Source organism: Rhodotorula graminis (assembly GCF_001329695.1).
Source record: "Rhodotorula graminis WP1 unplaced genomic scaffold RHOBAscaffold_1, whole genome shotgun sequence".
Classification (NCBI taxonomy): Eukaryota; Fungi; Basidiomycota; class Microbotryomycetes; order Sporidiobolales; family Sporidiobolaceae; genus Rhodotorula; species Rhodotorula graminis.
The window spans coordinates 973,756-999,568 of NW_017264928.1; the positions used below are offsets into that span (position 1 = coordinate 973,756).

Genomic DNA, 25,813 nt, shown 5'->3' on the forward strand with positions numbered 1-25,813 from the left:
CTTGTTCCTGTAAGTGACCTGCCATGTAACTCTACAACCTTTCACCATGTGGAGCATCTTGCCCCAACTGGACAGGCCTGTCACAGGAGGTTTTGTGACGGGCCAAATTGTAGTCCAGCCTAAGGGGCTGGGGGTTTCATGCCGCCACGCCTTGTTCCTGCAAGTGACCTGCCCTGTAACTCTACAACCCTAAGCTTCACCCTGTGGAGCATCTTGCCCCAACTGGACAGGCCTGTCACAGGAGGTTTTGTGACGGGCCAAATTGTAGTCCAGCCTAAGGGGCTGGGGGTTTCATGCCGCCACACCTTGGTCCTGTAAGTGACCTGCCCTGTAACTCTACAACCCTAAGCTTCACCATGTGGAGCATCTTGCCCCAATTGGACAGGCCTGTCACAGGAGGTTTTGTGACAGGCCAAATTGTAGTCCAGCCTAAGGGGCTGGAGGTTTCATGCCACCACGCTTTGTTCCTGCAAGTGACCTGCCCTGTAACTCTACAACCCTAAGCTTCACCCTGTGAAGCTTCTTGCTCCAACTGCACAGGCCTGTCACAGGAGGTTTTGTGATGGGCCAAATTGTAGTCCAGCCTAAGGGGCTGGGGGTTTCATGCCGCCACGCCTTGTTCCTGTAAGTGACCTGCCATGTAACTCTACAACCTTTCACCATGTGGAGCATCTTGCCCCAACTGGACAGGCCTGTCACAGCAGGTTTTGTGACAGGCCAAATTGTAGTCCAGCCTAAGGGGCTGGAGGTTTCATGCCGCCACACCTTGGTCCTGTAAGTGACCTGCCCTGTAACTCTACAACCCTAAGCTTCACCCTGTGGAGCATCTTGCCCCAACTGGACAGGCCTGTCACAGGAGGTTTTGTGACGGGCCAAATTGTAGTCCAGCCTAAGGGCCTGGGGGTTTCATGCCGCCACGCCTTGTTCCTGCAAGTGACCTGCCCTGTAACTAACTCTACAACCCTAAGCTTCACCCTGTAAAGCATCTTGCCCCAACTGGACAGGCCTGTCACAGGAGGTTTTGTGACAAGCCAAATTGTAGTCCAGCCGAAGGGGCTGGGGGTTTCATGCCGCCACGCCTTGTTCCTGTAAGTGACCTGCCATGTAACTCTACAACCTTTCACCATGTGGAGCATCTTGCCCCAACTGGACAGGCCTGTCACAGCAGGTTTTGTGACAAGCCAAATTGTAGTCCAGCCGAAGGGGCTGGGGGTTTCATGCCGCCACGCCTTGTTCCTGCAAGTGACCTGCCCTGTAACTCTACAACCCTAAGCTTCACCCTGTGAAGCATCTTGCCCCAACTGGACAGGCCTGTCACAGGAGGTTTTGCAACGGGCCAAATTGTTCTGCAGGGAACCTCCGAGGGCTGCTGGGCCTTCTTCCTGTCAGTCACCCTATTGCACTGTTTGGGACTCTGTTGTGTCTCTTGTGCCCCCTGGATGGGCTGGAAGGAGTTAAGACAGCAGTGAGTCACCTCATAGTCAGACCTCAGGCCGGGAAGGTCCCAGGCCGCCAGGTCTGCAAAAGAGGATGACGGCCTTTCGGCAGGAATGGCTAACAGCAACAGGCAGCATCTTATGCTTTCAAGAATAATAGCTTTTTGTCTCCAAGCTCTCCGGAAAACAAGTATTTGACACTATCAAGGGACTCGAACTCAGCAACCAGGCAGGCAGAGATTCAGACCCGACGCCAAGGGACTGCCGCAAGAGAGACAAGACAAGAGACATTACAGCGCGGACGACACCCTATCGGCCCCTCCTCAGTGCGCCAAGGCCAAAAGGTCCGCCTTCTCCCCCCAACAGCCCTCCCGCAGCCTCGCCCAGCGCACCCAGGTTGAGCCCACCACCCGCCGAGACCCCGCTGCCCTGCGACGCCTTTTTGGCCTGCGACTGGGCGCGGAAGGTGGCCTGGATGCTGTCGAGCGACGTGTCGAGGACGAGGCCGCCGGTGATGAGGCACGAGAGGAGGGTGTGGACCTGTGTGTGGACGCACGCAGTGGCAGCACATGCGAGGGGACGGAGAGAGGGCGAGAGCGATGGCGGTGGAGTGGAAGGAAAGGTTCACGGGGAGGGAAGAGGCAGAGGTCAGCTGGGGTCGGGAGGAAGATACGAGGGCGGGACGCACCTCGTCAAAGTGAAAGATGAGGTCGAGCTCGCACACGTTCTCGAAGCACCGGTCGAGCGACTCGACAAAGACCTGCGTGTCGGAAGGGTCAGCCGACGTGCAGGCGAGAAGGAAGAGGGAGGGAGCAGGGGCGCACCTGGATGAGGTCAAGGATCCCGAGCTCCGACTCGCTCTGGTCGACGACGAACGCAAAGTACAGGGTCGCGTAGTGGCGGTAGATGACGCGGAGGTCCTCCTGCTCCGAGTCGTCCTTCTCGCCGTGGTCGCCAAAGCCGAAGCCGGCTGGGAGCTCGACAAAGTTGCACTGCGAGTCGTCGCGGACCGAGACGAGAGTGTAGATGCGCTGGAGGATGGCGGCACGGGTCTTTGGCGAAGAGGGCTGCGTGGAGGCGGAGGGTGGGACGAGGCGGCTCAGCGACAGCTTCGAGGGGGGGAGCCGAGGGGAAGCGACGAGGACTCACCGAGTAGAACTTGCTGAGGCGGGGCTTGCCGCTGTTGTTGAAGATCAGGACTGTGTGTGCGCACAGCAGCGGTCAGCGCGGCACCACGAGGTCGAGGTGACGATGTGGGGAGGGCGCGAGATGAGGGAGGCGATGAGGACGAGAGGCAGGTGAAGGGGGCGACGCACCTGCATGGATCATCGAGTGGGCGGCACAGCTGGCTCCTGGCTGCGCTACAGCCCTGCTAGGTCGTGCACTTGGGCGATAGAGGGTCGAGGCGGAGCCAAGAGGCGCCGACTCGGCGACGCGGTTCGTTTACGTACTAAGCTCTCATGGCTAACGTACTAAGCTCTCATGTTTCACGTACTAAGCTCTCATGTTTGAACAATAAAATTAACATGGCCGAGCCACACGATCCGCCCTCGCACCGAGCCTGGGTCCACTCGGCACCGCCCTTCCCCTCAACCCTCTCGCTCGTCGACCTCTCTGCTCCCATGCCAGCGAGCCTTGGACCGAACGAGCTCCTCGTCCAGGTCTACGCGGCGTCTTTGAACCCGGTGGACGCCCAGCTCCGCAACCTCGCCATCTTTCGCCTTCCTGCACTCGCTGGCCCGCACGGGATCGGCTGCGACTTTGCCGGCACGGTGCTCGGCAGGGGCAAGGACGCCAACGAGTTCGAGGTCGGCGCAGAAGTCATGGGCGTGACGGTCAATCCGGTGCGTCGCCTCGTACCCTCCCTCTCGCTCCCATCCCTCGCTCGGCCCGTCGACTGACCTCTCGCGAACCTCCTGAAGCTCGCAGGCCCGAACGGCGGCACCTTGTCAGAGCTCTGCGTCGTCGACCTCTCGCGCTCGACCGTCGTCCCGAAACCACCACACCTGTCGTGGACCCAGGCCGCCGCCCTCCCCCTCGTCTTCCTCACCGCTCGCACCGTCCTCTCGCCACCCTACCTCGTTCTTCCACCTCCACCAGCACCGGCGCACGGCGAGCCTACATCGTCAAAGAGCCGCACGTCTCCACGGCCGACCGTCGTCGTCCTCGGCGGCGCCTCGGCGGTCGGGCAGCACGTCGTCCAGCTCGCGTCGAAGCGCATGGACCTGCGCGTCGTCGCATCGTGCTCCGCGCGCAGCGCCGACCTGGTGCGCTCGCTCGGCGCGCACGAGACGGTCGACTACGAGGCGGACGACGTCGCTGAGCGGCTCGCGGCGCTGCGTCCGACCGAGGGCGAGGGCGGCTTCCTCGCCATCATCGACTGCGTCGGCGGGACCTCGCTGCTGCCCTCGGTCCCGCGCCTCCTGTCGCCTCGCACGCGCGCCTTCCCGGCCGGCGGCAGCTACACGACGATCGTGGGCGACAAGACGTCGCGCGCCGCGCTCGGCGGCTCGTTCCTCTACTTGACCTGCTGGGCAATGCTGTACCGCCTGCTGCGCGGCTGGATGGGCCTCGGGTACCGCTACGCATGCATCAACTTCAAGAACGACGCGAGCTGGCTCGCCGAGGCGGCCGACTTGACCAAGGGCGGCGACGACGACTACATCGTCTCGATCGACGGCGAGTACGCGTACGAGGACGTCGCCGAGGCGTTCGCGAAGGTCATCGATGGCAAGGCGAGGGGCAAGGTGGTGGTCCGGGTCAAGGAGCCGTAGCAAGTGTGCGCGGCAACGAGGTGCTGCCCTTTCTCGCTCTCTTCGCCTTGCGACTTTCGAGAGACGAGCTGCCGCAAGAGAGAGAACGATGAGGAGAGATGCACGGAAAACTGCATGGTAAGGGAGGACGAGAGGAGAAAGGACCGGAACGAGACGCTCGGCCAGCGAGGTCTACGGCGCAAGATGGGAGGAGGAGGCGAGCACGAGAGGGCGACCGAGGGGCACAAGGTGGAGAGGGACGCTACGGAGATAAAGACGACAGGGGACGAGGAGCAAAGAGAGGGAACGGCGTGAGCCTCGCGAGGCTAGCCCTGCTGCTCGTCCGCTCGCGCCGCCCGAGACCCGCCTCCCATCTGCGCCGGCGACGCCGGCCTCGACCCGCCCGGGCTCCCGACCGCCGCCGCGAGCCCCGCAACGGGCACGCGGATCGTGTCGCTGCACACGCGCCGGTGGCTCGCGCGGCGCTCGAGCGCCGTCTGGCTCATGCCAAAGCGGCGCCCGGTCTGCGAGCTCGTCGAGTTGGTGCGCGAGAGGGCCGACAGGGGCGCCGCGAGCGACGCCGACGAGCCCGAGCTGCTACTCAGGCTGAGGGCCGAGAGGATGGCCGTCGGCGAGGTGACCGAGGCGTTGGACGCGGGCGAGAGAGGCGACGTGACGGTCGCGATCGTCGGACGCGGGCGGGACAGCTGGAGGGGAGGGAGCTGCCGAGGCGGTGCGGGCGACGACGGAGAGTTGACGACCATCGTGATCGGGCTCGAGTGGCGCGGTGCGGACGAGGGCGGTGACGGGAGGTGGACCTGGAGCGGCGGGAGGGCGGCGCGCAAAGACGACGTGCGCAGAGGCGGCGCAAAGTGGCTGCGCCCGCTCTGCTGTGCCGCGCCGCCAGATGCGTCGTGTTGGGGCACGCCCGGCGGGTACAGCGCCGTCGTCGGCGACGCGGCGTCCTCGAGGCCGGCGGTGTAGTGCGACGGCGGCGGCGTCGGCACGGCAAAGGCGCCGAACGGGACGGCCTTGCCCACCTCGGGCGCTCCGAGCGACTCGCCCGACGTGCGCGAGGCGCGAGCAGCCGACGCCGCCAACTCGTCCTCGCCCTCGTCCGCGCCGCGCACGATGCGCACCTCTTGCGGCGACAGCCCTCGCCGACCGACCGTCGAGCCCGGCGTCGACGTGACCGACGAGGCCTTGGTCGCGGTGCTCAGGCTCGGCGAGACGAGCGGGTCGTGGTGGGCGAGGTCGGGCGTCGAGAGCTGCGACGCCGGATGGGGCGGGGACGGCGTGCGCGGGCTCGACAATGCGGTGCTGCCGTGGCCGTTGATGCTGGGCATGCCGTACGAGGTGGAGCGCGATACGGGAGGAGGGGGAGCAGGGAAGGCGAACGGGCTGAAGCCGACGGCGGGCGTCGGCGGCGGAAGGTCGTCGTCGTCGGCAGGACGGGCGGACGTTGGCTCGGGCGGATAATGCGGATACGGTGGCTCGTCGCCCTCCTCGCCGCTCGCGCTGTCGCCCCGCAGCGTGCGCTCGTACGCGACGAGCTGGAAGACGAGCGACAGGTTGGGGCCGACCCACTCGCTCTTCTCCTTGACGAACGAGTCTGTGACGAAGAGAAGGACGTGAGCTCCGGGGCTTGTTGGGCTCCATGCGCGAGAGAAGAGAAGAAGAGAGGACGCACAAGTGTCGTGCATGCCCGTACAGCCGGCGAGCTCGTCCGACTCGCGGCCTTCGGCGAGCGCCCTCGCCGCCTCGCGCATGCAGTACGCGATGACGACGGTCGCGCTGCGACTGACGCCGCACTGGCAGTGGACGAGGACGCGCTCACCCTTGTCGCGCGCCGAGTCGAGGAACGCGAACGCGGCCTGGAACTTGTGCGCCTCGACGAGGTCGGCCTCGTCGTGGCCCCACTTGAGCCACAGGTACTCGAGCGCGGGCCGGCCTGTGCGCGCCTGGGCCGCGTACCGTACCGAGCCCGGGCAGGACGAGGTCGTCGGCGCCGTCGCGGTCGCCGTCGCCGCCGAGGTGGTGCTGCCGCCGGATCGGCGCAAGGATTGGCGCGAGAGGCGGCGCGGCTGCTGAGGCGGCGAGGTCGACAGGCTGCGCAGCATCGGGTCCGAGTCGGGCGGCGAGGGAAGGAACGAGATGGGGATGGCGGGAACCGCAGGAGGCGGTGGGGAGGGAGGGTAAAGACGGCGTGGAGGTTGGGCGTCGAGGCGGTCGGGCGCACGAACGGCGGGCGGACGGGCGGCTGCGACGTCGCGTTGGCGCCGTACGGGGACGTCGACGCGGCAAAAGTCGACGCCGGGCTCGCCTGCGGCTTTGCGGACCGGGCTTGGCCGCTCGGGGCGCCTCGGTCCGACGAGAGCGGGCCGTCCTGCCCCGGCGTCGCGACCTGTGGGCCGGCGAGCGCGTCCTCCTCGTCGTCGGCGCCCCACGGGCACTCGACCTCCTTGGCGACGTTGAGGACGAAGCCGATGCGCCAGTCGCGCAGGACCTGGGCGTCCTTGGCGTTCTGCTCGCTGCCGAGGAAGACGCCCGGGATGATCTCGCGCGGCCCATTGGCGTACGGGAACTCCTCGACGACGACGTCGCCGTCGGCGGCGAGTCCTCGCTCGACCGCGTCGCCGCGGATGAGCTGGACGGCCGACGGCGCGCCGCCGCCGCCGCCTGCGGGCGTCGCGACTCGCTCAACCGGCGGCGCCGTCGGGTCGAGGCTCGCGGGATGCGCTGATGCGCCGCCGCGAACGAGGTTGAGGCGCGGGATGCTCGTGCGGCGCTTCATGCCGCGCCCGCCGCGCATCTGCTCGCGCATCTCGTCGGCCTGCTGCTTGAGCATGAGGCGGCCGATCGTGCGGTCGGGGGCCTCGGTGCCCTCGGCGCCGATGAAGGTCGTGAGGAGGAGAGGGGAAGGAGGGAGGGAGCGCGTCTCGGCGTCCATGGACGAGGTCGAGGGGCGGAGGAAGGACGGCGTGACGGGCGAGAGGAGGGTCGTCGCGGGCCCGTCGGGTCCTGCCGAGGGGAGGGACCAGTGCGGGTTGGCGGGCACGACGAGCGAGAGCCGCTTCTTGCCCAGCTTTGCGGCTCGTCGCGCGGCGAGTCCGCCGCCGTTGGCGCCCGCGGACGGCGGCGGCTGGAACGAGGGTGCGCGCGCCGGGTGCTGCGCCGAGTCGAGGGAGGATGTCGACGGTACAGGCGGAGGGAACGGCGAGGTCGACGGGGTGCTCGACGACGACATGGCGGGCGAGGCGGGTTGGACCGTGAGGGCGGGTCCTCCAACTGGGCTCGCGCGGTCGAGCGGCGCGGCCATGGTCGACGCGACGCCGAGGGTGAGCCTGGGCGGGCCCTTGCGAGCGGGCGGGACGGCTGCGCCTAGGAGGGGCGGTGCAGGCCGGGCCTCGGCGCCGTTGAGGGCCAAGGGGGGAGGGCGCGCGCGAGGGGCGGCCGGCGCGGGCGCATCATCGCGCACGACGGTCGAGCTGCCCGCCGGGTGCGGGTCGAGCTGCATGCTGCAGCGTCGGGGTGCGCTCAAGGCGAGGCGGCGCGGCGGGGTTCCTAGTCTGTTCCGAGGCGCGCGGACGGCCGGATGGGGCGGGGCGGCGAAGCGTCAGCGCACGCGGCTTCGGACAGAGAGGCTCGGGGCGAGTATGAGAGAGGCGGGGACGCACCTGCCGAGTCCTGGTGCTGCCCGTGTGCGCGCGTTGGACGGGACGACGGCGACAGGGTGAGGGAGGAGGGACAACGAGGGGCGGTCTCGGTCGGGCGGCGAGGGACGACTGGGCTGCGAGGAGGGCGTCGAACGCGCGCAAAGGTGTGCTCGTAGGCTGTGGGTGGGTCGACAAGGAGCAACAGGCGCGTCGCAGAGGGCGACGCCGTTGGTGGGCAAGCCCGCTCTCTCTCGCGAAGTGCGTGGTGGGGCGCACGCTTTCCGAAACCCACGCTCGCTCGCTCGTGCCTCTAGCTCGAAGTCGAGTCTACGATGCAACGTCTGACTGACTATCCAACTTCTCCCGCCCGCCCGCCCCGCACCGAGAGCTCACCGCCTGCGCCGCCGCCCGCCGCTGCCACGCGTCGCGTCCGCCATCTGCGCCAACGCCGGGATCGCCAGCTGCAGCGAGCCCATCTGGACCGCCTCAAACAGGGCTCGTCGCTCGCCGGCGAGGATCGGACCCGCGGACGACGACGGCGCTGGTCCGTGCGCGTGGTCGCGCTTGACGACGTCGTCCTTCTCGCCGGCGGCGCCTGCGTCCTCGACGGGCGACGGCGGGCCCTCGTCGACCGCGCCCGCCGTGTCGTCGTCGTCGTCGTCGATGCCGCTCATGCTGAGGCCCCACCACGGCAGGCCCGCGTTGACGCCCTGCTGCGCCGCTTTGGCGCCGCTCACCGGGCGGTCGACGTCGTCGAGCAGGCGCAGGATGGCCATGCACCGCTCGGCGATCCCTTGCCAGATCTCGGTGTCGTGTGACGCCGACAGGGTCCCGACGAGGCGGCGCACGACGCGCAGCAGGCTCTTGACCGCCTTGGGGTCGGCGCGCAGCCGGAGCCGGATGCTCGCCGGCGCGAGGAACGCGAGGTTGTACAGCGTCATGATCGTGTTGTGCACGTGCACGATGCCGACCTCGAACGTCATGAGCTGGAAGTCGGCCTCGGCGACGGGCAGGAGGCGCACGAGCGCGTCGAACAGCGAGTGCAGCTCGTCCGGGTCGAGGAGGCGCCCGACGACAGCCCGGTTCGCGTCGGGCAGGACGAGGCGCGCAAACGTCGACAGGCCGAGGTCGAGGTACGGCGGGACCGCGCTGCTGTTGACCGCCGCCGACGACGACGACGACGACGGGTACGCGTGCACCTGCGCCTGCTTGCTCGCCATGCCCGGCGTGTTGCTCAGGTCGAACGCCCACGGCTCGCGGTGCGTGTGCGGCTCGCGCACGAAGAACAGCAACAGGTCGACCGTCTGGGCCGCCGTCGCGGGCGACACGGCGTCGAGGCGCATGTTGGTGCCGAACGCCGCCAGCGTCTCGAGCGCCGCCTTCTTGAGCGCCATCGACTGGGCCGCCGTCACGTGCACGTCCGAGGACGACGACGACGAGGCGGCGCCGCCGAGGTAGCGTGAGCGCTCGAGCGGCAGGCTCGCGGCTCGAACGAGGAGGGCGGCGGCGCGGCCGTCGTCGACCAGGAACTGGGCGTCGTCGTGGTCGAACGCGAACGTGCGCACGAGGTTGACGACGGCGAGCGTAACCTCGGCGGGGCGGAGCGACGACGCGGCAGGGTCGGACGAGGGCGGTGGCGGTACGGGCGCTGGGTCGCTCGCCTCGTCCTCGACGAGCGAGAACAGCCGACGGTACGTGTCGGGCTCGCGACAGGGTGTCGGACCGGGTTCGAGAGCGGCCGCTGGTGGCTCGTGTCCGTCGTCGTCACCGGCGCCGTCGAGCCCGAAGGCCGTCTCCTCGAGGAGGTCGAGCAGCTCCTCGACGAGGTCGGCGTTGTCGCGCAGCTTGAACCTCGACTCGTGCGGCGGCGCCATGGCGATGGTGGCGAGCGCGTTGAGCGCGTACGACACCTCGCTCGCCAACCTCGACCGCAGGCTCATCGTGAGGCCGTGCACGTCGACCGTGCCGAGGTCGGCGATGGTGCGGCGCGGTCGCATCTTGTCGAGGCGGTGGAAGATGGCCTCGACGAGTGCGAGGTCGGTGCCGCCGTACGTGTCGACCGGGCGCGCGAGCGGGGCGTACTCGATGCGCCGGCGCTTGCGGCGAGGCGGGCCGACGGACGGGGCCGGCGCGGGCGTGGTCGCGGCGAGAGGGATAGGAGGGATGGCGGTAGGGAGCTGGGCGTCGTCGGCTGCGGGCAGGAGAAGCAGGGTTAGTCGATGCTGCGCCCGATCGCTGACGAACGCGAGGGACGAGAGTGAGGGGGACGCACTCGAGTCCTCCACCTTGGCCCTGACCTTCAAGTCCTCGCTCGGCCCGCTCGACGTACCCGGCTGGGTCCCGTTCACCGTCGCAAACGGCGAGGGCGCGCCGGGCGGGACCGCCTGCGCCATGAGCGGCGACGCTGTGGCCGTGGCAGGCGCGGGCGTCGCCGCCGCTCGCGAGGCAGGCCGCGTCGTCGTCGCCGTGGATGGCCGCGACGGGCCCTGCTGCGGCGTGCCGGGAGCGGCGGCGGACGGGGTGGCGGGCTGACCGAGCTGCTCGGCGGTCGGCGTGGCGCTCGCACCCATCGGCGACGCGGTTTGAGCGGCAAACTGGCTGCGCTGCTGCTGTGGCTGCTGCTGCTGCTGTGGCTGCTGCTGCTGTTGCTGCTGCTGCTGCTGCTGTTGCTGTTGCGCTTGGGCCTGGGCCTGCTGCGCTTGAGCGAGGCGCGCCTGCTGCGCCTGCGCCCAGTACTGCTCGAACGGGAAGAGGACCTGCTGGTAGGCCTGTGGCAGGACGAGACAGGGCGTCAGGTCCGGCCCGACGGTTCGAAAGGCACGCAGAAAGAGGTGAGCGCACCTGCATGAGCGCTTGAAGGCGTTGGTCGGGATGCTGATCAGGTGCTGCCGCCGCAAAGCCGAGCCCGCTCGCGACGAGGCCCCACTTGCGCGCGTTCGTGACCTGTACTCGCATAAGAGCGTCAATGGAGGAGCTCGCCGAGACAAGGAAAGAGGGAGGGGAGAGAGAGAGAGTGGGACGCACGCCTGCGAGCCCACCGGCCTGCGTCACAGCCGCAAACATCCTCGCGAGGTCGAGCGGCCGGCCCTCGACGACAGGAGCGCCGTGGAACGGCATGCCCTTCTTGCTGTAGAACTCGGCGAGCGTCTTGAGGAAGGCGGCCGCCTGCGGGCTCTGCGCCGGCGGCCCTGAAGCAGGCGCCTGCTGACCCGGCGCCGCGCCCTGCCCTTGGCCCGGCGCCGCCATGCCGTCGCCCTGCGACTGGCCTTGGTGAGGATGAGGCGGCGCTTGAGGCTGGGGCTGGGGCTGGGCCTGCGCCGTCGGCGGTCGCGCGGGCGGGCTCGCGGCGGCGGGCGTGCGCGGCGAGGGGGCGCCGGGCCCGGGCATGCCGAGGCCGAGCTGCGCCTGCTGCGCCTGGCGCGAGCGCGTGAGGAACTCGCGCACGGCGACCTGCTGGTGCGGCGGGAGCTGCTGGAAGCGCTCGGCCGTCATGCCGTTGAGGTTGACGCCGCGCAGGGTCGCCTGCAGGTCCTGCATCGACGGCTGGCCGGCGACTCGAGGAGGTTGCGAGAAGGGGGAATGTTTGGGCTGCGGCGCTGGGGATTGAGACAGGGAGGGTTGGTGGTGCTGAGGCGCCTGCGAGGCCCGGACTTGGGCCTGCGCCTGGTGCTGCTGCTGCTGGTACGCGTGCTGCTGCTGGAGGTACTGCTGCTGCGAGTGCGCGAGGTTCTGGTAGTTGGCCTGGGGCGGAGGTGCTGGCGAGCTCGACATGGCCTGCTGCTGGGCGAGCTGCTGCTGGAACAGGCTCGCGGTCGAGGACGACGCCGGGGTCCCGCCGCCGCCGCCGCCGCCGCCGTGCGCGCCGCCGGGGTTCATGTACATGTTGTGCGGCTGCTGCTGGTACTGCTGCTGCTGCTGCTGCTGGACGGGCTGGGGCCACGGCGCCTGCTGGCTAGGCGGCGCGCCGGCCTGCTGCGTGCCGAACGCGGCGGGCGAGTCCATCATGGCGCCGCCGTGCTGCTGGCCGTACGCGCCGGCGCCGTTCGAGTAGTCGACCTGGCCGTGCGGCGGTGCGGGCGAGCCGTACTGGCCGTGTTGCGCCGACATCGGGCGAGGAGGAGCCGCGAACGCCGACGCCGGCATGGGCGCGCCGTTCTTGGGCGCGAACTGGGGGTTGGCGAGGTCGTACGGCTGGCCAGGCTGGTGCTGCTGCTGTGCGGCGTGGTGCGGCAGCATCTAGCGCGGCGTCGAGGGAGGCGCTGCAGGCCTGGACGTTGTTTGTCGAGCGACGAGTCAGTAAATGCGTTCGAGCCGAGGGGGAGGACGGAGGGGAGCGATGGGCACGCACCGTGAGGGCCAGGTGAGGCAGCGCACTCGTCGTTGGACTGTGCTGGACCGACAAGGGCGCGCGCACGGCACGGCTGGACGCGCCGACGAGGCGCGGAAGGCAGGGTCGGTCGGTGGGGAGGAGCGCGCGAGGGGAACGGCTCGGCGGCGGCTGCTGAGGTGCTGCAGGGTGCTGACGCGGATCGTAGACGCCTGGAGGTCGAGCACGGGGCGGCCGGTGCTGCTCTCGAGGCTGTGCAGGCGGGCCGATCGGGCGGGCGAGAGGAGGAGGGGCCCGCGGGCGCGGCGCAGCCGACCTTGCCCTCACGTGGGCGACCTGCGAACGCCGCAAGCCGTGGGGACAGCCTTGCAATGCAGTCGCACTGCTCAAAGGGCCGCTACACAGGGGCAGGCGCAAAGTGCTCGAGGTGACTCTGCCGCTCGCGGAACTCCTCCCACCTCGCCTTGCCCTGCAACAGCAGCTCGTCCCGCCTCGCGTCCGACAGCGCCGGGCCCGGCCCACTGCTGCGAGTCCCACGAGGCTCGAACGCGCTCGAGGAAGCCGGCGAGGTCGGCGACGACGCGGGCGGAGCCACGCTCGAGGGCGAGGGCCGTGCGTCGGCCTCCTCGCTCAGCCTCGTCGCGAGCGCCCACACGGTCTGCGTCGCGCTCCCTTGCCCCGTCGGCAGGCCCGCTTCGTCGAGGAGCGAGCGGCAGTCGCGCGCGAGCTTGCGCGGCCACCACTCGGGGTCGGCGACGAGCTGCGGCGGCGACGGGTGCTCGAGCGCCTCGAGGAGCGCCCGGGTCGAGACGGACGGCGCCGGCGCCGCGAGGGGGCCGTAGCCGCCATCGGTGAGGCACCGTTGAGCGGCCGGGACGAGCTCGACGACCTCGCTGACGAGGAGGCGCACCTCGTCGACGAGGGCGACCTTGTCGGCCTCGGCCGTCGTCGGCGTCGGCGACGCAGCCACGCTCGTGAGGGGCGTCTTGGCGCCTGCGAGCCCTTGCACGCTCGACGCCGCCGAGTCGGTCGACGCCCGCCGAGGGCCGGACCAGTCGGCTCGTGACGGCCCAAAGGTCGCGATGCAGGTCTCGAGCGCGTCGATGAGCTCGAGGAGGAGCTGCACCTCGGTGTGCAGCTCTCGTGCGCCGACCGTGACGGCGAGGGACCGCGCGAGGCGTTTGCGCAGCGGCGCGAGCGGGTTGTAGGCGCTCGGCGGCGCGGGCATGCCGAGGGCGCGAAACGGCATGGCCGGGAACGAGTAGGACGACAGGGCCGACTGGTAGCTCGGCGACGGCTTGGCGATGGGCGTGCTGCCGACGTAGCTCGGCCAGGCGTCGGTGCGGGAATCTGCGCTCTGTGGAGGAGAGGCCGGGTCAGGCTCGTCGAACGCGCTCGAGGTCAAAGAGGATGCCGGACGTACACCTCGTCGCTGGATGTGGCCGGTCGCAAAGTCGTTCTCGGTGACGCCCATCGTGAGCGACCCGGTGCGCTGTCGCGGCTTGGGCGGGTACGAGTGCAGCGACGACGACTCGGACTGCGAGAAGCTCGCCGTGCTGTCGCGGTGCCGCCGCGTCGTCGGCGTACCCGCACCGCCCGCCGACCCGCCGCCGCCGCCGCCGCTCGTGCCCCTCGACGGCGACTCGCTGTCGGCGAGGCTCTCGCGCGTGCCGTGGCGGCGCAGGAGCGGCATCGACGACGTGGTCGACTCGTGGCCGATCGTGCCCTTGAAGCTCGTCGCCGTGCTGCTGCGCCGAGGCGGGAACGTGTGCGACTGTGGCGAGTGCGACGAGAGGACGGACGACGTCGAGAACTCGGAGCCTCGACGCCGCCAGTCGCCGTAGGGCGTGTACGCGGCGGTCGAGCTCGTCTCGCTCCGGGTCTGCGGGAGCGGCGAAGGGGCGACAGCGTGAGCGCGCATTCCCCATCGGGGCGTATCGCGTGGAGACGAGGCGAGGGAGAGAGGGACGCACGCTCCAGCTCCCGTCTTTGCGCGCAAAGTCGGAGAACGGCCCGCCCTCGTCGGCCTCGTCCTCGACGATGCGCCGTGTACTCGCCCGCCGCACTGCGCCGCTCGACGGGTGCCCACCTCGACCGTACGTGTCGGCCGACGGTCGCGGGAGCTGCTCCCAGCTGTCGTACCGCGTGAGGGCGGGCAAAGACGCGCTGCCGGCCGACTTGGGCGATGGTCGAGGGCGAGGCGCGGCTTCGAGGACGGGTTTGACGACCTTGCCGAGGGGTGGAGAAGGTTGAGCGTGCGAGTGGATCGAGAACCTGTGAACGACAAGGTCGTCAGTACCCGGGAGCCGCCGCTGCGAGATGCGAGGGGAGGAGAGCGAGAGGAAGAGAGGACGCACCCTGCCCGTTGATCATCGAGCCGACCGAGCGGCGTTGTCGTACGCCTCACAGGCGTCTCGTCGTCTGTCTCCATCGCGCTCGTAGCCCGTGACCGCGCGAGAGGTGGGCCGGGTGATTGAACCGATGGTGCAGGTCGCGGGCTCGGCGGCGGTCCTGGGTCGGCGGACGGAGGCGTGAGGCGCGGCGATTTTGTCGGTGGTCCAGTGGCGCAATGGACGCGCGCGTACAGGTGCGAGATAGAGGTGGGAGCTGCGGGAGCTGGCGCGGGTGGTCGGCGGAGGGCGACGGCGTGGGGCTGGCGCGGCGGTCGAGCAGCAGGCGGCTGCGATAGCGCTTGGGGTTCACGCGGTGCAGCTGTGCACGCGATGGCTCGAGCGGGCGAGTGATGAGGGTGAGAGTGCCGAGGAGGTGGGGGCAGCCGTCGGGAAGACGAGCGGGTCGAGCAGCGTCTCGGCGCGACAGCTCGCTCAGCGAGCAGTCTCAAGCCGTGTAAAGCTACTCTCACTCGGTACTCGCACGAGGAGAGAAGCTGAGTCGACGAGCCAACGAGGCACGCTCTCTCTCGCACGACGGCGTCGCAGCTGCGGCACCGCGCACGACGAGCAGCCCAGTCGCCCTCTGCGGCGCCTCTGAACACGCAGGAAAGGACTGACAAACGCGATAGACTGATTTCTCCCGGACTGCCCTCTCTCGACCCCCTCCTACTGCTTCTTCTTCTCGACGGTCACCTTGGCGGGCGCAGCGGGCGTCGCCGCAGCCGCAGCCGGCGTCGAGCCATAGACCTGCTTGCGCAACGCCTCGGTCTCGTCGCGCAGGATCTCCTGCTCGAGGTACCACTCGGACACCTGCGGGCGGCGAGGCGAAAGTCAGGTCGGGGCGTTCACGACGATTCGAGCCGCGTCGAGGGGCGGGAGAGAGAGCTCTCTGAGGACGCACCTGGAGGATGACGATGCCGACGATGAGCACCATGGCGATCGTGTTGGCGGCGCACATGACCTGGACGTGCTCGACGCGAGCGCGCCACTCCATGGGCGGCAGGGCGGCGAGCGCCTTGGCGTTCTCGCGCGCGCGGTCGCCGAGGAGGCCCGTGCTGCGATCGGCGAGCCACATCTGCATGCGCGTGAAGAAGTCGTCGCCGGGGAGGATGTGGGCGGCCTTGTTGAACGGGTCCCTGCGAGGACGCGGACGGTCAATGCCGGGTGCGAGACGGGAACAAGTGACGGCAGGACTCACTTGGCGATCTGGCGGAGCGACGGGAGGGTCACGACGATGTAGAGTGCGGCGGAGCAGATGAGCATGACTGCGGTGGGGAGGACACGAGAGGCTCGAGGTCAACGACGGCGCGAGGGCAGGCAAGAGAGGGAGGGGAAGAGGACGCACGGATGGAGGCGCCGGTAAAGTAGAACGCCGTCTCGGTGTGACGGGCCCACTTGGCGACGAGCGACAGGAAGAGGACGAGCATCTGTGGGCACGCACGCCGACGAAGGAGGGATGAACGAGGTCAGGCTCGAGTCGACGACCGAGGGCCGGGTGCGAGACGCGGGGGGAGGGGACGCACGACGACGTGCATGAACATCTTGACCGCCATCCCGCCGTTCCACCAGGTCAGGTAGTAGCTCTCGACGTTCTCGATCTGTTGCTCCGTGATGGGCGCCGTGAGGCCGTACAGGACCGTCGCGTCCCACAGGAGGCTGTTGCGCGCGCGTGCGAGTCGGTCAGCTGTCGGCTGCGATAGGGCAAGGTCCGAGAGACGCACCTCGTGAACAGGATGCCGAGCAGGAACGCCGACGAGACGATGGCGGAGCTGGGCGGGGGGTGCAAACGAGTGAGCGGGCAGGAACGCGCGCGAGAGGGGGGCTGCACAGACTCGGACGCACCTGGTGAAGAAGCTCATGGTGCGCAGCAAGCGGTCTGGCCGTGAGAAGTCGACGAGGCGGACGAGGCGGGAGGAGTCGAGACGTGGCGGTGTGCCGGGCGCCGCGACGAGGAGGAGACGAGGCGAGAGATGCATCAGCTTTCCCTCACCGCTCGCGCGATAAGACGCAAAACGAAGTTCAAGTTCAAGCACAACAACGCACGACCAAAGCTAGATACAGCACAGATTCCCCCGAGCCACGCCTGGCCCGTCCTCCCCTCGCTCCCTTGCTCCCTCGCTCCCTCGCTCCCTGCTCGACTCGTCGCGCCCGGCCGCCGCAGCGGCTCACCACGCCGCCTGCTCAAAGTGCGAGTACTCGCCCTGCGCTGCTGCCAGCGGCGCCTTGCTCTGCTCGCCGATCCACAGCTCGGTGTAGCCCGCCGGCCGCTCGCGGTCGAGCACCGCGTCCTCGCCGAGGGCGTCGGCCCAGTTGGCCGGGCGGCCCGGCGCGAGGAACGCGTCGTCCTGTGCCGTCGAGACGGGGACGATCGGGTACGGCGAGAAGCGCAGCGGGACGGCGGCGGCCGGCTCGGCGCGGATGAAGCTCGGCGGCTGGGCGCGCACGGGCATGGGCTGCGCGAGCTCGAGGCCGGTGCTGCGCTCGTGCGGGTACAGCGGCGGCGGGGCGGGCGGCGCGTACGACGACGGCGAGTACCGGGCTTGGTATGTCGCGCTCGGGAGGAGCGGCGCCGACTGCGAGTGCGGGAACGACGGGCGGCGCTGCTCGTGGTGCTGCTGGCGCGGCGGCGGGGGGAGCGGCGGCGGCGCCATGTGCGCCGGGACGGGCTGGTGGCACGCGCAGTTGGGGTCGGTCGCGCACGAGTAGCCGTCGTCCATCGGCGGCGTAAGCGGGTACGGCGAGTGGCCGGTCGGCGCGCGGTCGAGGAACGGCGGGTACCGGGGAGCGCCGAGCACTGGCGGCACCGACACGAAGTACTCGGGCGCCTCGTCGGTGGGCGTGATCGGGTACGGCGAGCCCGGGTGGTCAAAGTACCCGCCGTGGTGGCCGTGGTGGTACGAGTAGCCGGCGCTGTCGAGGTGGAGGCCGTGTGCGGCGGTCGACAGGCCGCTCGGCGACGGGCTCAGGTACGGCACCGAGCCGGTCGACGTGACGGCCGGCGGCGGTGGCACGTACGAGTTCTTGTCGAACGAGATGGTGCGCGACCAGCGGCGGCGGGCGCCGAGCTGCGACGACGTGTCGTCCTGCTGCTTGCTGGCGCTGAGCTCCTTGCGCAACTTGGCGAGGCGCTTGCGCATCTTGACCTCGAGGTTCTCCTCGCTGCGGGTGCAAAGGACGGGTGAGTCAGCTTGCCGAGGTCGTCGAGAGGGGTTTCGACGAGACGAGGAGGGGACTGAGGACGCACGCAGTGACGCGCTCGTAGCGGCAGGGGCTCTTGCCGCTCTTCGAGCAGTTGTGGCAACCCGGCTGGGCGCCGTCGCAGCGGATCTTGCTGCAGAGCGGGGGAGGGCGAGGTCAGTCTGCGAGTCTTCTGCGCGTGCGCGCACAGGCGGGCGCGCCTCGTCCAGAGCTCCGAGGGAAGAGAGTGAGAGAGGGAGGACGCACCGCTTCCTGCAGGCGACGCAGGCCATCGAGACGCGCTTGGCGTCGTCAAGGCCCGCGGAACCGTCGGGCGCGTTCAGGCCCGACTTGTTTGAGCGCTTGCGGCGCGGGACCTTGGCGCCCGGGTAGGCGGTGTCGGCCATGAGCGGCAGAGGGTGCGACTGGTGGCTGGTGCGGCGAGAGGGAGGTGAGAGGGGCTTGGGCTATCGCGTCGAGGTCGAGTGCGAGGCGAGGAGGAGAGCGCAGCAAGCCAGGGTGGGTAGTGAGGCGACGGGCGGTGAGGCCGGGTGGTTGTGGTGGCAGGAGGAGAGAGAGAGAGAGAGAGAGCGTGCGTCGAAGGAGGCGAGCGCTTTGAGGAACGCGGTGGGGAGGCGAGGACGAGCGGCTCACGACTGCCTTCGGGGCAGCGAAGACTCTCTCTCGTCGGCGGTGCCTGGTGCCTTTCCTTCTTTCCGATCACGCTCCACCTCTCGATCACAGAGAGGAACGAACCCCTGCATCGGCTCGTCGCTGGAGCGCTCCACGCTGGCGGCCGACGCTGCGTGAGAGCGAGTAGCTGCTCGACTCGCGAGCCTGCGAGTGCAGCCTGGAAAAAAGTCGACTGCGCGAGGAAGCTAGCAGAAGCCGACACAGCTCGCCGCTTAAGCTTGTTGCGAACCGCCGCATTCGCTGATTGCTCGAAACGGAGCACCGCAAGAGCAGCGCGTGCCTGTGGGGCGAAGCGTGCAGATCCCTGGGTCGAGGCCGCCGCGGTTTGCACGCCCATCTTTCAGGCGGCGACGATCCTTGGCCAGGTGGACGGTCGCTCGTTGGCTGCGCACGTCCCTCCCCCCCTCCGAGCCCCTCGACTTGGGAAGGTGGCCTTCTGCGCACCTGACGGGTTCGAGCTCGCCAGCCACAGCTTGGGCAGAGCTCGGCGGTGCAGGCTTACACACCCCGAGCGTCGCCTCGTCCGTCCGTCTCGAATCGGACCCTGCGGGAGGTCGAACCAGCTCGAGGTGGGCTGGCTGCATCTTGCCAAGCCTCCTCCGCCAGCCACGCAGGCCCGAGCGACGCCTAAAGACGGCAGTACACCGACGTCGACGGCAGTAGACCCGCCCGTCGCTCGAGCTGGCGCGGTACATCCGAGCCAGAGGCAACGTTCGCGGCTCGTGCACGCTCTTCCTCGAAGCGAGAGCGGGACGTGCGCGCCTCGAGAGTGGCTGGCAGGCCAAGCGAAAGAGTCGCAGCGGGGAGCAGCTGCGGAGAGGAGCCTCGTGCAGCAGTGCGACTCGCACACGTTGCGGGTCCGTGCCCAGCGCAGCGCTCCGGCCCATCTACCCAGCATCGCGGTTCTCCTCGATCACAGAGCGTGAGAGCGCACAGAGAATGGAATGGCAGGGACCCGATCGCTCGTAACTAAACGACAAAGTGAGACGGTCGCGCGCAAGGTGCAGCGAGGATCGCCAGGTCGCTTCTGGCGGGTTCTGGGTGCGCACGTCGCACGAGCGCAGCGCGCAGAAGCTTGGCGACGTCGACTGTCGACGCACATGGCTAGTCGAGGCCCCTCGGCCGAGCTGCGATGCGCCGAGCGAGCAAAGCGAACAGATCCGAGTCGATACTGCGCGCTCGAGCGAGGGCGAGCCAGCGCTCGCGCGTCTCCCGCGACAAACCCCTCTAGCGACGGGTCCCGGGATCTCATTTCATGTCGAGTGACAGGGTCGCTAATGGGGGCGGAACGAGGAAAAGGATGAGAAGGCCGGGTGGGGAAGAAAGGAGACGAGGAGGGAGGAAGGAGCGCGAAGGAGACGGCGAGGCTGGCAAGGGCGGGTGCGGGTGGTGCGCTCTGTGTGGCTGGCAAGGTCAGGCAACCTGTCGAGGCTTCGGGGGAAGGAGAGCGCCGCGGCGGGAGGACGAGGACGAGGACGTACTTGACGGGAGCGAGCGACGAGGAGGCTGGCCTGCAGGCGTACCCGCACGCCCGGCCCTGGCTCAGGCATCGGTGCGCAGCGAGAGCACGGGCGGGACACACCCGCCGAGCAAGATGGACGACGAGAGCGGCCCTGCCGAGGCGCACTGAGGCGGCGCGCAGACGCGCCACTCGACGAGGCTCGTGAGCGGGTCGAGCGTCGAGCCGCGCCTCGGCGGCCACGCGCCGACCTGCGCCGTCGCGCTCGACGGCGACGGCGAGACGGGGAACGTCGGCAGGGCGGGCAGGGCGAGCGACGGCAGTGTCGGCGGGCGAGGGAACGCGTACTCGTCGGGCCCGGCGAGCGACGTCGCCGCGAGCTCTGCGACGACGAGGTCCGGCACGGCGCCCTCGTCCTCGTCCTCGACGAGCGGGAGCGACGACCGCGAGGACGACAGGGTCCACACGGGCGGGAAGAGCTCGTCCGACGATGCCCTTCTCGAGGAGGCCGACGTGTCGGACGAGGTCGACAGCCACGACGCCGACGAGTCGCGACGGTCCACGAGCGGCGGCACCTCGAGCGAGACACTGCCGCGAGGCGACGTCGTGATGCCGAGCGGCGCGCTCAGACGCTCGAGGGGATCGAGGCCGCCGCCGAGCGAGATGACCTGGTCCTCGAGGGCCATGACGCGGATCTTGAGGCGGCGGATCTCGACGTCTTGAGCCTCGATCGTCGCCTCCTCCTCCGTACGTCTGTCGCGGCACGAGTGATGGTGAGCGTCTGGCGGGCCGAGACGAGGCGAGAGAGTCGAGCGCACCTTGGGCACGTTCCCGGGAGCCAAGTACACAGTATGCCCCGCATCCTGCAGTTCGAGCAGTTGGCCGTCCTCGAGCATCGAGCCTTGCGGTGGCGGCACTGTCACGACGGGAGAGGGCGAGGAGAGTGAGGAGGCCGGTGAAGAAAGGAGAGGACAATCGCGGACGCACCTCGACGCAGGAGCTCACGCGAATGGACAGCGAGCTTCGCCTCCGAACCGCCGCCGCCGACGCTCCACCGTCCTCCTTGACACTCGCGCGAGGCATGGTCGGGCGAGAAAGCGGGACGAGGAGAGGGGAGCAGCGAGGGCGAACACGGTCGGTCGAGAGGCTCGTCGGCGAAGCCGCCGGCGGGATGCCTGCGGCCCGGGTAGGGGACCCAGCTGGGGGCAAAACGAGGCGAGTGAACGCCGAGCGAGATCGATCGAGCCGGGGCAAGCTGGCGACGCCGCGGTACGGCCGCAACAGCGCTCCCTGCTCGCGACGAGCGCCCCAGAGCCGCACTCCCACACTCAAGCCGGTCCCCTCCCTCTCGTCGCACAGCAGGCACATCCGCCTCACGAGAGTGAGCGGATTTCTCTCACCTCCGAGCCAGCCGTGCGTCCGCCTCCCACGGACCGGCCGCAGCGCCGATGTCTGCCTCGCGCCGCCGACGCCAAGAGCGAGGCGACGAGTGAAGGAAGGCGAATAAATTAGGTGAGAGGCGCGAGTGAGAGGTAAAACGTGTGGGTGGGGCTACAGCTGGAGATCTGCGAGATGCCGGCGCGAAGGAGGTCAGGGACGGCGGGCGCGAGAGAGGGAGGGGAGGAGGGGTGCCCGGGAGCGCGAAAGAGAGAGAGAGAAAGCGAGGACGCACAAGATACAGGGTGCGAGATCAAGAAGACGGCCTGCGAGCCTCTTCCGTGATGGCGTCGCGCTCCGAGGCCGCCAGCGCCGCCGCCAACTCGTGCTCCTCCTCGTCGATGACGGGCACGACCGTCGTGTCCTGCGACGCTCGCCTCGGCGGGCCCGTGTACGCCGGCGGCGTGTCGATGGCGCGCAACCGCGTGAGCGAGTCCTCGGTGAAGCCGACCTGGGCGAGGTTGAACGTGCCCGCGCGAGCGATGCCGGCGGGCCCGTCGGCGAGGCAGACGTCGTCCGGGTCGACGACCGAGCCCGCCTTGCTGTCGGCGAACCGGTTGCCCCATGTCGGGTGGCTCTTCTTCCACGCGCGGCGACGCCACCAGACGAAGGCGCACAGGAGGGCGATGGCGGCGAGGGCGCCGAACAGGCCGCCGACGATGGCGCCGATGTTGGGCGACAACTTGGGCGTGTAGTCGGTCTTCCTGCGACGGTGCGAAAGCTCGTCAGGACGGTCGACTGGGCACAGAGGGAACGAAATGTGGACGCACGGGCAGTTCGAGACGGCGCCGACCTGGACGACACGGAACTGCGAGTAGGCCTGCTGCCCGGCAGCGTCGGTCAAGGCGAACGTCAAGTTTGCGCCGGGCTGGAAGTCGGTGACCCATTTGAGCGGCGTGTTGGTCTTCTGGACGGGGAGCGCCTCGAGCGAGGCGCCGGTGGCATCGCCAGTCGCGATGACATTGATCGAGTACGGCGCGACACCTTGCCCCTGCAGGTCGCACGAGAGGCACAGATGTCAGCGGATGCGCGAGAAACTCATCCAGTGCGTGGTGGCACCAGAGAGCGATGCAGGAGGAGAGGGAGCGGAGACTCACAAAGACGAGGTAGGCGTCCTCGCAGCTGGTGAGCGGCGGGGCGACGATGAAGGGCAGGTACACTGGCGGTGCTGCTGCCATGGTGACCGCTGGACCAAGAAGAAGGACGGGCGAGAACGGCGAGGTGGAGGTCGGCTGGGTGTCGAACGATGAAAGCTTGCGAGATCGGGGCTGGCGGGCGAGATGCGGCGCGCTCTAGCGGTGTCGTACAGTGCTAGCCGGGCAGGTGCAGCTCGTGCAGACTGGCCGGGGGCGTTGACAGGTGAGAGCAGAGGCGAGGCCGGTCGCCTCCTCCTCGCCGAGCCACACTAGCTTCCGCTCATCACCCAGACCTCAAGCTGGCAGCTCTGAGCTCATGGTGAGCTTTGTCTCACTCGCTCTCAGCCTACCGAGCTCATGCGCACCCCCGCCCGCAGCTCCCCGACGGCATTGCCAGCCGCCTCTTCCTTCGCGTCGGCATCTCTACCCTCGATGCTGTCGCCCCCTTGAGCCTCGCCTGGCTCGCCGCACAAGCCCTCGCCTACCCTGCGTCGCCCGCCGTCGCCTTCACTACGTCGCTCCCGCCACAAGACGCCGCCGACCTCCTCGTCCAACTGCGACTGCCCCTCGCCGCCTTGACGGCCTGGTGCGCCGCCGAGGTCATCTGGTGGGTCGCGTCCAAGGCGACGGCGATCGCGCTTGAGCGGCGGTGGTGGGACCGGCGAGGCGACGACGACGCCGTCAGCCCGGAGGAGCGATGGAGGCTTTGGCGGGCCATGGTCGAGTCGGCGGCGGACCCGTGGGACTGGCTCGGCGGCGTCTTCCTGCCGTACGCCTACAAGCGGGCAGCACAAGGAGCCGACGACCCGGCGTTCGCCAAGGTCAAGGCCGAGCAGGTCGGCCGTACCAACATCGAGGAGGTGCGCTCGCTCCCCCTCTCTCTACCGCCTTCTCGAGGCGGGACTGACCTCTCGAACCCCTTCGCAGTACATCTCGCACTTCATGTTCGCCGCCAGCCGGCGCGCCGTCCTCGCCGACCCGGTCCACCGCGCCGAGCTCCACTCGATGATCCTCCTCCTCGAGGCGCAGTTCACCCTGTCGCGTCCGGGCTCGCCACCCTTCCGCTTCCTGCGAGGCCGGTCACCTCATCGCGTGTTCCAGCTCGGCCAGGAGCCCCTCAGCCTGCATCACCACCCGCTCGTCTTCTACGCCGCCATCGCCTTCATCTCGCAGGTCGGCAACCTCGCCCTCTTCTTGGCGGGCTTCCGGTACTACGGCTCGCTGTCATCGGTGCGCACACTCTCCCTCTCTCTCTTTTTCCCCGCAATATCGCGACGTCGACTGAACTTGCCGCACACGCACCGCAGTGGCCGTTCCCGCTCGGCTTCATGCGCTCCTCGCGCCGTGCGCTCGAGAAGCACCTCGACCCGCTCGAGGCGTCGCGCATGGGCAATGCGGCGCTCGCGTCTCGCGTCGGGTACTGGATGAAGCCGGCGAGCAAGCAGGCTCAGGAGGAGGACCTGAAGCCGGTGAGCCCTCCTGCCTGCCTTCCCTTTCCTCTCTGAGCGCCGCTCACTCTCTCTCTCCCGTACTCGCACTCGCAGATCGTCTTTGCGCACGGCATCAGCGGCACGTTCGTCACCGTGCCCTTCCTCATCGCGCTGTCGAGCATCTCTGGTGCGTCCCCCCTTTTCGCCGAATCCTCCTCGCCGCACTCGCTCACGTTCTGCCCGCCGAACCGCAGGTCGCGCCATCTTCCTCCCCGAGATCCCCTACGTCTCGATGCGCCTCGCACCACCGTCGACCATCTTTACCCGCCTCGAGTACGTCGCCGCCGTGCGGCGCATGCTGTGGGTCCACGGGTTCGGGCTCAGCCACCTCGAGCCGGACGAGGACGACTCGGACTACGAGGGGGACCACGAGGAGGAGCACTGGAGGAGGACAAAGGCGGTCGTCGTTGCGCACAGCTTCGGGACGGGCGCGGCGGCGTGGCTTCTGCGGGACGCCGTGCGTCTTCTTCTCTCTTTCCCCCTCCTCGCCCTCGGCGCTGACCCCTCTTCTTTCTCAGCCCGACATTATCGCCGGCACCGTCTTGATCGACCCGATGTCGTTCCTCCTCTTCTCCGCCGACAGCCCGCGCAACTTCTTCCGCACCAAGTGTAAAACCGCCGCCGAGCGCTTCTTCGTGCGTCCCTCCCTCCCCTCCCTCTTCGTCTTCCCTCGACCCGTTCCTGACACCTTCGACCTGCCTACAGCGCTACTTTGCCCTCGAGCGCGGCATCAACCACTTCCTGTCGCGGCACCTGCGCTGGTCCGACTCGGTCGTCTTTGCGCCGACCTCGCCCGCACCGCTCCCGCCTCGCGTCATCGAGGCGCTCGTGCCCGCCTGTGCCCGGGCACCGCTCGAGCCGCCGTTCGACGTGCCCAACTACGCCCCATTCGTCACGCCCTGCCCGCACGGTCCTCTGGTGCGCCCTCGCCCTCTTTCTCCCTCTCTCTCCCTCTCTCTCCTCGTCTCGCCTGCCCGGCCTCACTGACTCGAGCAACGGTCCTGCAGCCGAGCGTCGTCATCCTGTCGGACAAGGACTGCATCCTGCCCGTGCGCAAGGTGCGCGCGTACCTCGAGGCGGCGGGCTTCTCGACGGGCGCGCCACCGCCGGCCGCGTCGAGCGTGCGCGCACTTGAGGCGCCGCCGAGCGCCATGAACGGCGAGGGCGCACACGAGGAGGACGAGGAGCCGTCGACGCCGACCAAGTCGAACGGCGTGTCGCACGCGCTCGTCGGCAATGGCTCGCCCTCGCCCTCTCCCTCTTCCTCGCCGACCTCGCCCGCGCTCCACCCCTCGGCGCTCGTCGCCTCCTTCTCCTCCGCCGCCCGCACCTCATCCTCCTCCCCCTCACCGCCGCCGCCGCCGAGCACCCCCACCCCGCCCTTCCCCTCGCTGCACATCCTCGCCGGCGAGCACGGCGCCATCCTGACGCCCTTGCCGTCCATCCTCGGGCACGTGCGCCTCGTCGCGCGCGCCGTCGCCGAGGTCGAGCGCGCGGCCGAGGCGTGGGAGCGCTCGGAAGACTGAGCGGGCGACGGGCGAGACGTGCGGGACGGACGGGCTCTGTAGACGAGGAGATGGGGCTTGCTTGGACGGTGTAGAGAGGGCTCTCGAAGGAAACTGGGCTGTTGCGACACGAGTGGCTCGAGCTGCGTTGAACAGAGAGAAGACGGTGCAGGAGAAAGCGAGATGCGATAGATCTACAGCGAGGGACGTGCAACAAGAGGACGACGACGAGGGGCACGAGAAGGAAGGGAAGAGGGAGAGGGGACGACACGAAGAGAGAGGGAGGGGGCGGAGAGAGAGAGAGAGAGAGAGAGAGAGAGAGAGAAAGTCAACCTCGGCCAATTTTGTCTT

At 69.0% G+C, this 25,813-nt stretch overlaps 10 protein-coding genes across 10 annotated transcripts; 2 read left to right on the forward strand and 8 right to left on the reverse strand.

Annotated features, from left to right (window-relative positions):
• Nucleotides 1-1,845: 1,845 nt before the first annotated feature.
• On the reverse strand, nucleotides 1,846-2,816 carry RHOBADRAFT_23201 (uncharacterized protein; the record flags this gene model as incomplete). The annotated part of the gene is made up of 5 exons (XM_018412593.1): nucleotides 2,753-2,816; nucleotides 2,586-2,635; nucleotides 2,261-2,503; nucleotides 2,125-2,196; nucleotides 1,846-1,976 (listed from the first exon to the last, which is right to left on the reverse strand). Coding segments are annotated over exons 1-5 (507 nt in total), but the record flags the coding sequence as incomplete, so codon positions are not given.
• A 242-nt stretch (nucleotides 2,817-3,058) lies between these two features.
• RHOBADRAFT_50712 (uncharacterized protein) lies at nucleotides 3,059-4,249 on the forward strand (the record flags this gene model as incomplete). Its single annotated transcript, XM_018415456.1, has 2 exons — nucleotides 3,059-3,280; nucleotides 3,359-4,249. 2 exons carry the CDS (start codon nucleotides 3,059-3,061, stop codon nucleotides 4,208-4,210), a joined length of 1,074 nt encoding a protein of 357 aa, XP_018274267.1. The 3' UTR covers nucleotides 4,211-4,249.
• A 40-nt stretch (nucleotides 4,250-4,289) lies between these two features.
• Nucleotides 4,290-7,706, reverse strand: RHOBADRAFT_50713 (uncharacterized protein; the record flags this gene model as incomplete). Its single annotated transcript, XM_018415457.1, has 3 exons — nucleotides 4,290-5,801; nucleotides 5,880-6,298; nucleotides 6,361-7,706. The coding sequence occupies 3 exons, from the start codon at nucleotides 7,704-7,706 to the stop codon at nucleotides 4,516-4,518; spliced, it is 3,051 nt and encodes a 1,016-aa protein (XP_018274268.1). The 3' UTR covers nucleotides 4,290-4,515.
• A 528-nt stretch (nucleotides 7,707-8,234) lies between these two features.
• On the reverse strand, nucleotides 8,235-12,081 carry RHOBADRAFT_50714 (uncharacterized protein; the record flags this gene model as incomplete). Its single annotated transcript, XM_018415458.1, has 4 exons — nucleotides 8,235-10,036; nucleotides 10,118-10,613; nucleotides 10,687-10,788; nucleotides 10,870-12,081. 4 exons carry the CDS (start codon nucleotides 12,079-12,081, stop codon nucleotides 8,235-8,237), a joined length of 3,612 nt encoding a protein of 1,203 aa, XP_018274269.1.
• Nucleotides 12,082-12,510: 429 nt separating this feature from the next.
• On the reverse strand, nucleotides 12,511-14,893 carry RHOBADRAFT_50715 (uncharacterized protein). Its single transcript, XM_018415459.1, has 4 exons — nucleotides 14,530-14,893; nucleotides 14,146-14,446; nucleotides 13,596-14,054; nucleotides 12,511-13,529 (listed from the first exon to the last, which is right to left on the reverse strand). The coding sequence occupies exons 1-4, from the start codon at nucleotides 14,601-14,603 to the stop codon at nucleotides 12,570-12,572; spliced, it is 1,794 nt and encodes a 597-aa protein (XP_018274270.1). The 5' UTR covers nucleotides 14,604-14,893; the 3' UTR covers nucleotides 12,511-12,569.
• Nucleotides 14,894-15,231: 338 nt separating this feature from the next.
• RHOBADRAFT_40769 (uncharacterized protein) lies at nucleotides 15,232-16,424 on the reverse strand (the record flags this gene model as incomplete). Its single annotated transcript, XM_018413767.1, has 7 exons — nucleotides 15,232-15,375; nucleotides 15,467-15,701; nucleotides 15,764-15,830; nucleotides 15,911-15,992; nucleotides 16,089-16,221; nucleotides 16,287-16,334; nucleotides 16,408-16,424. 7 exons carry the CDS (start codon nucleotides 16,422-16,424, stop codon nucleotides 15,232-15,234), a joined length of 726 nt encoding a protein of 241 aa, XP_018274271.1.
• A 145-nt stretch (nucleotides 16,425-16,569) lies between these two features.
• Nucleotides 16,570-18,195, reverse strand: RHOBADRAFT_50717 (uncharacterized protein). The gene is made up of 3 exons (XM_018415460.1): nucleotides 18,010-18,195; nucleotides 17,810-17,896; nucleotides 16,570-17,724 (listed from the first exon to the last, which is right to left on the reverse strand). Exons 1-3 carry the CDS (start codon nucleotides 18,147-18,149, stop codon nucleotides 16,731-16,733), a joined length of 1,221 nt encoding a protein of 406 aa, XP_018274272.1. The 5' UTR covers nucleotides 18,150-18,195; the 3' UTR covers nucleotides 16,570-16,730.
• Nucleotides 18,196-19,947: 1,752 nt separating this feature from the next.
• Nucleotides 19,948-20,977, reverse strand: RHOBADRAFT_50718 (uncharacterized protein; the record flags this gene model as incomplete). Its single annotated transcript, XM_018415461.1, has 3 exons — nucleotides 19,948-20,647; nucleotides 20,713-20,810; nucleotides 20,882-20,977. The coding sequence occupies 3 exons, from the start codon at nucleotides 20,975-20,977 to the stop codon at nucleotides 19,978-19,980; spliced, it is 864 nt and encodes a 287-aa protein (XP_018274273.1). The 3' UTR covers nucleotides 19,948-19,977.
• Nucleotides 20,978-21,383: 406 nt separating this feature from the next.
• Nucleotides 21,384-22,686, reverse strand: RHOBADRAFT_50719 (uncharacterized protein). The gene is made up of 4 exons (XM_018415462.1): nucleotides 22,429-22,686; nucleotides 22,102-22,322; nucleotides 21,567-22,035; nucleotides 21,384-21,459 (listed from the first exon to the last, which is right to left on the reverse strand). Exons 1-3 carry the CDS (start codon nucleotides 22,507-22,509, stop codon nucleotides 21,585-21,587), a joined length of 753 nt encoding a protein of 250 aa, XP_018274274.1. The 5' UTR covers nucleotides 22,510-22,686; the 3' UTR covers nucleotides 21,384-21,459; nucleotides 21,567-21,584.
• Nucleotides 22,687-22,783: 97 nt separating this feature from the next.
• Nucleotides 22,784-25,483, forward strand: RHOBADRAFT_50720 (uncharacterized protein; the record flags this gene model as incomplete). Its single annotated transcript, XM_018415463.1, has 9 exons — nucleotides 22,784-22,795; nucleotides 22,845-23,327; nucleotides 23,395-23,697; nucleotides 23,775-23,936; nucleotides 24,012-24,084; nucleotides 24,152-24,414; nucleotides 24,476-24,592; nucleotides 24,663-24,875; nucleotides 24,965-25,483. The coding sequence occupies 9 exons, from the start codon at nucleotides 22,784-22,786 to the stop codon at nucleotides 25,481-25,483; spliced, it is 2,145 nt and encodes a 714-aa protein (XP_018274275.1).
• Nucleotides 25,484-25,813: the final 330 nt, after the last annotated feature.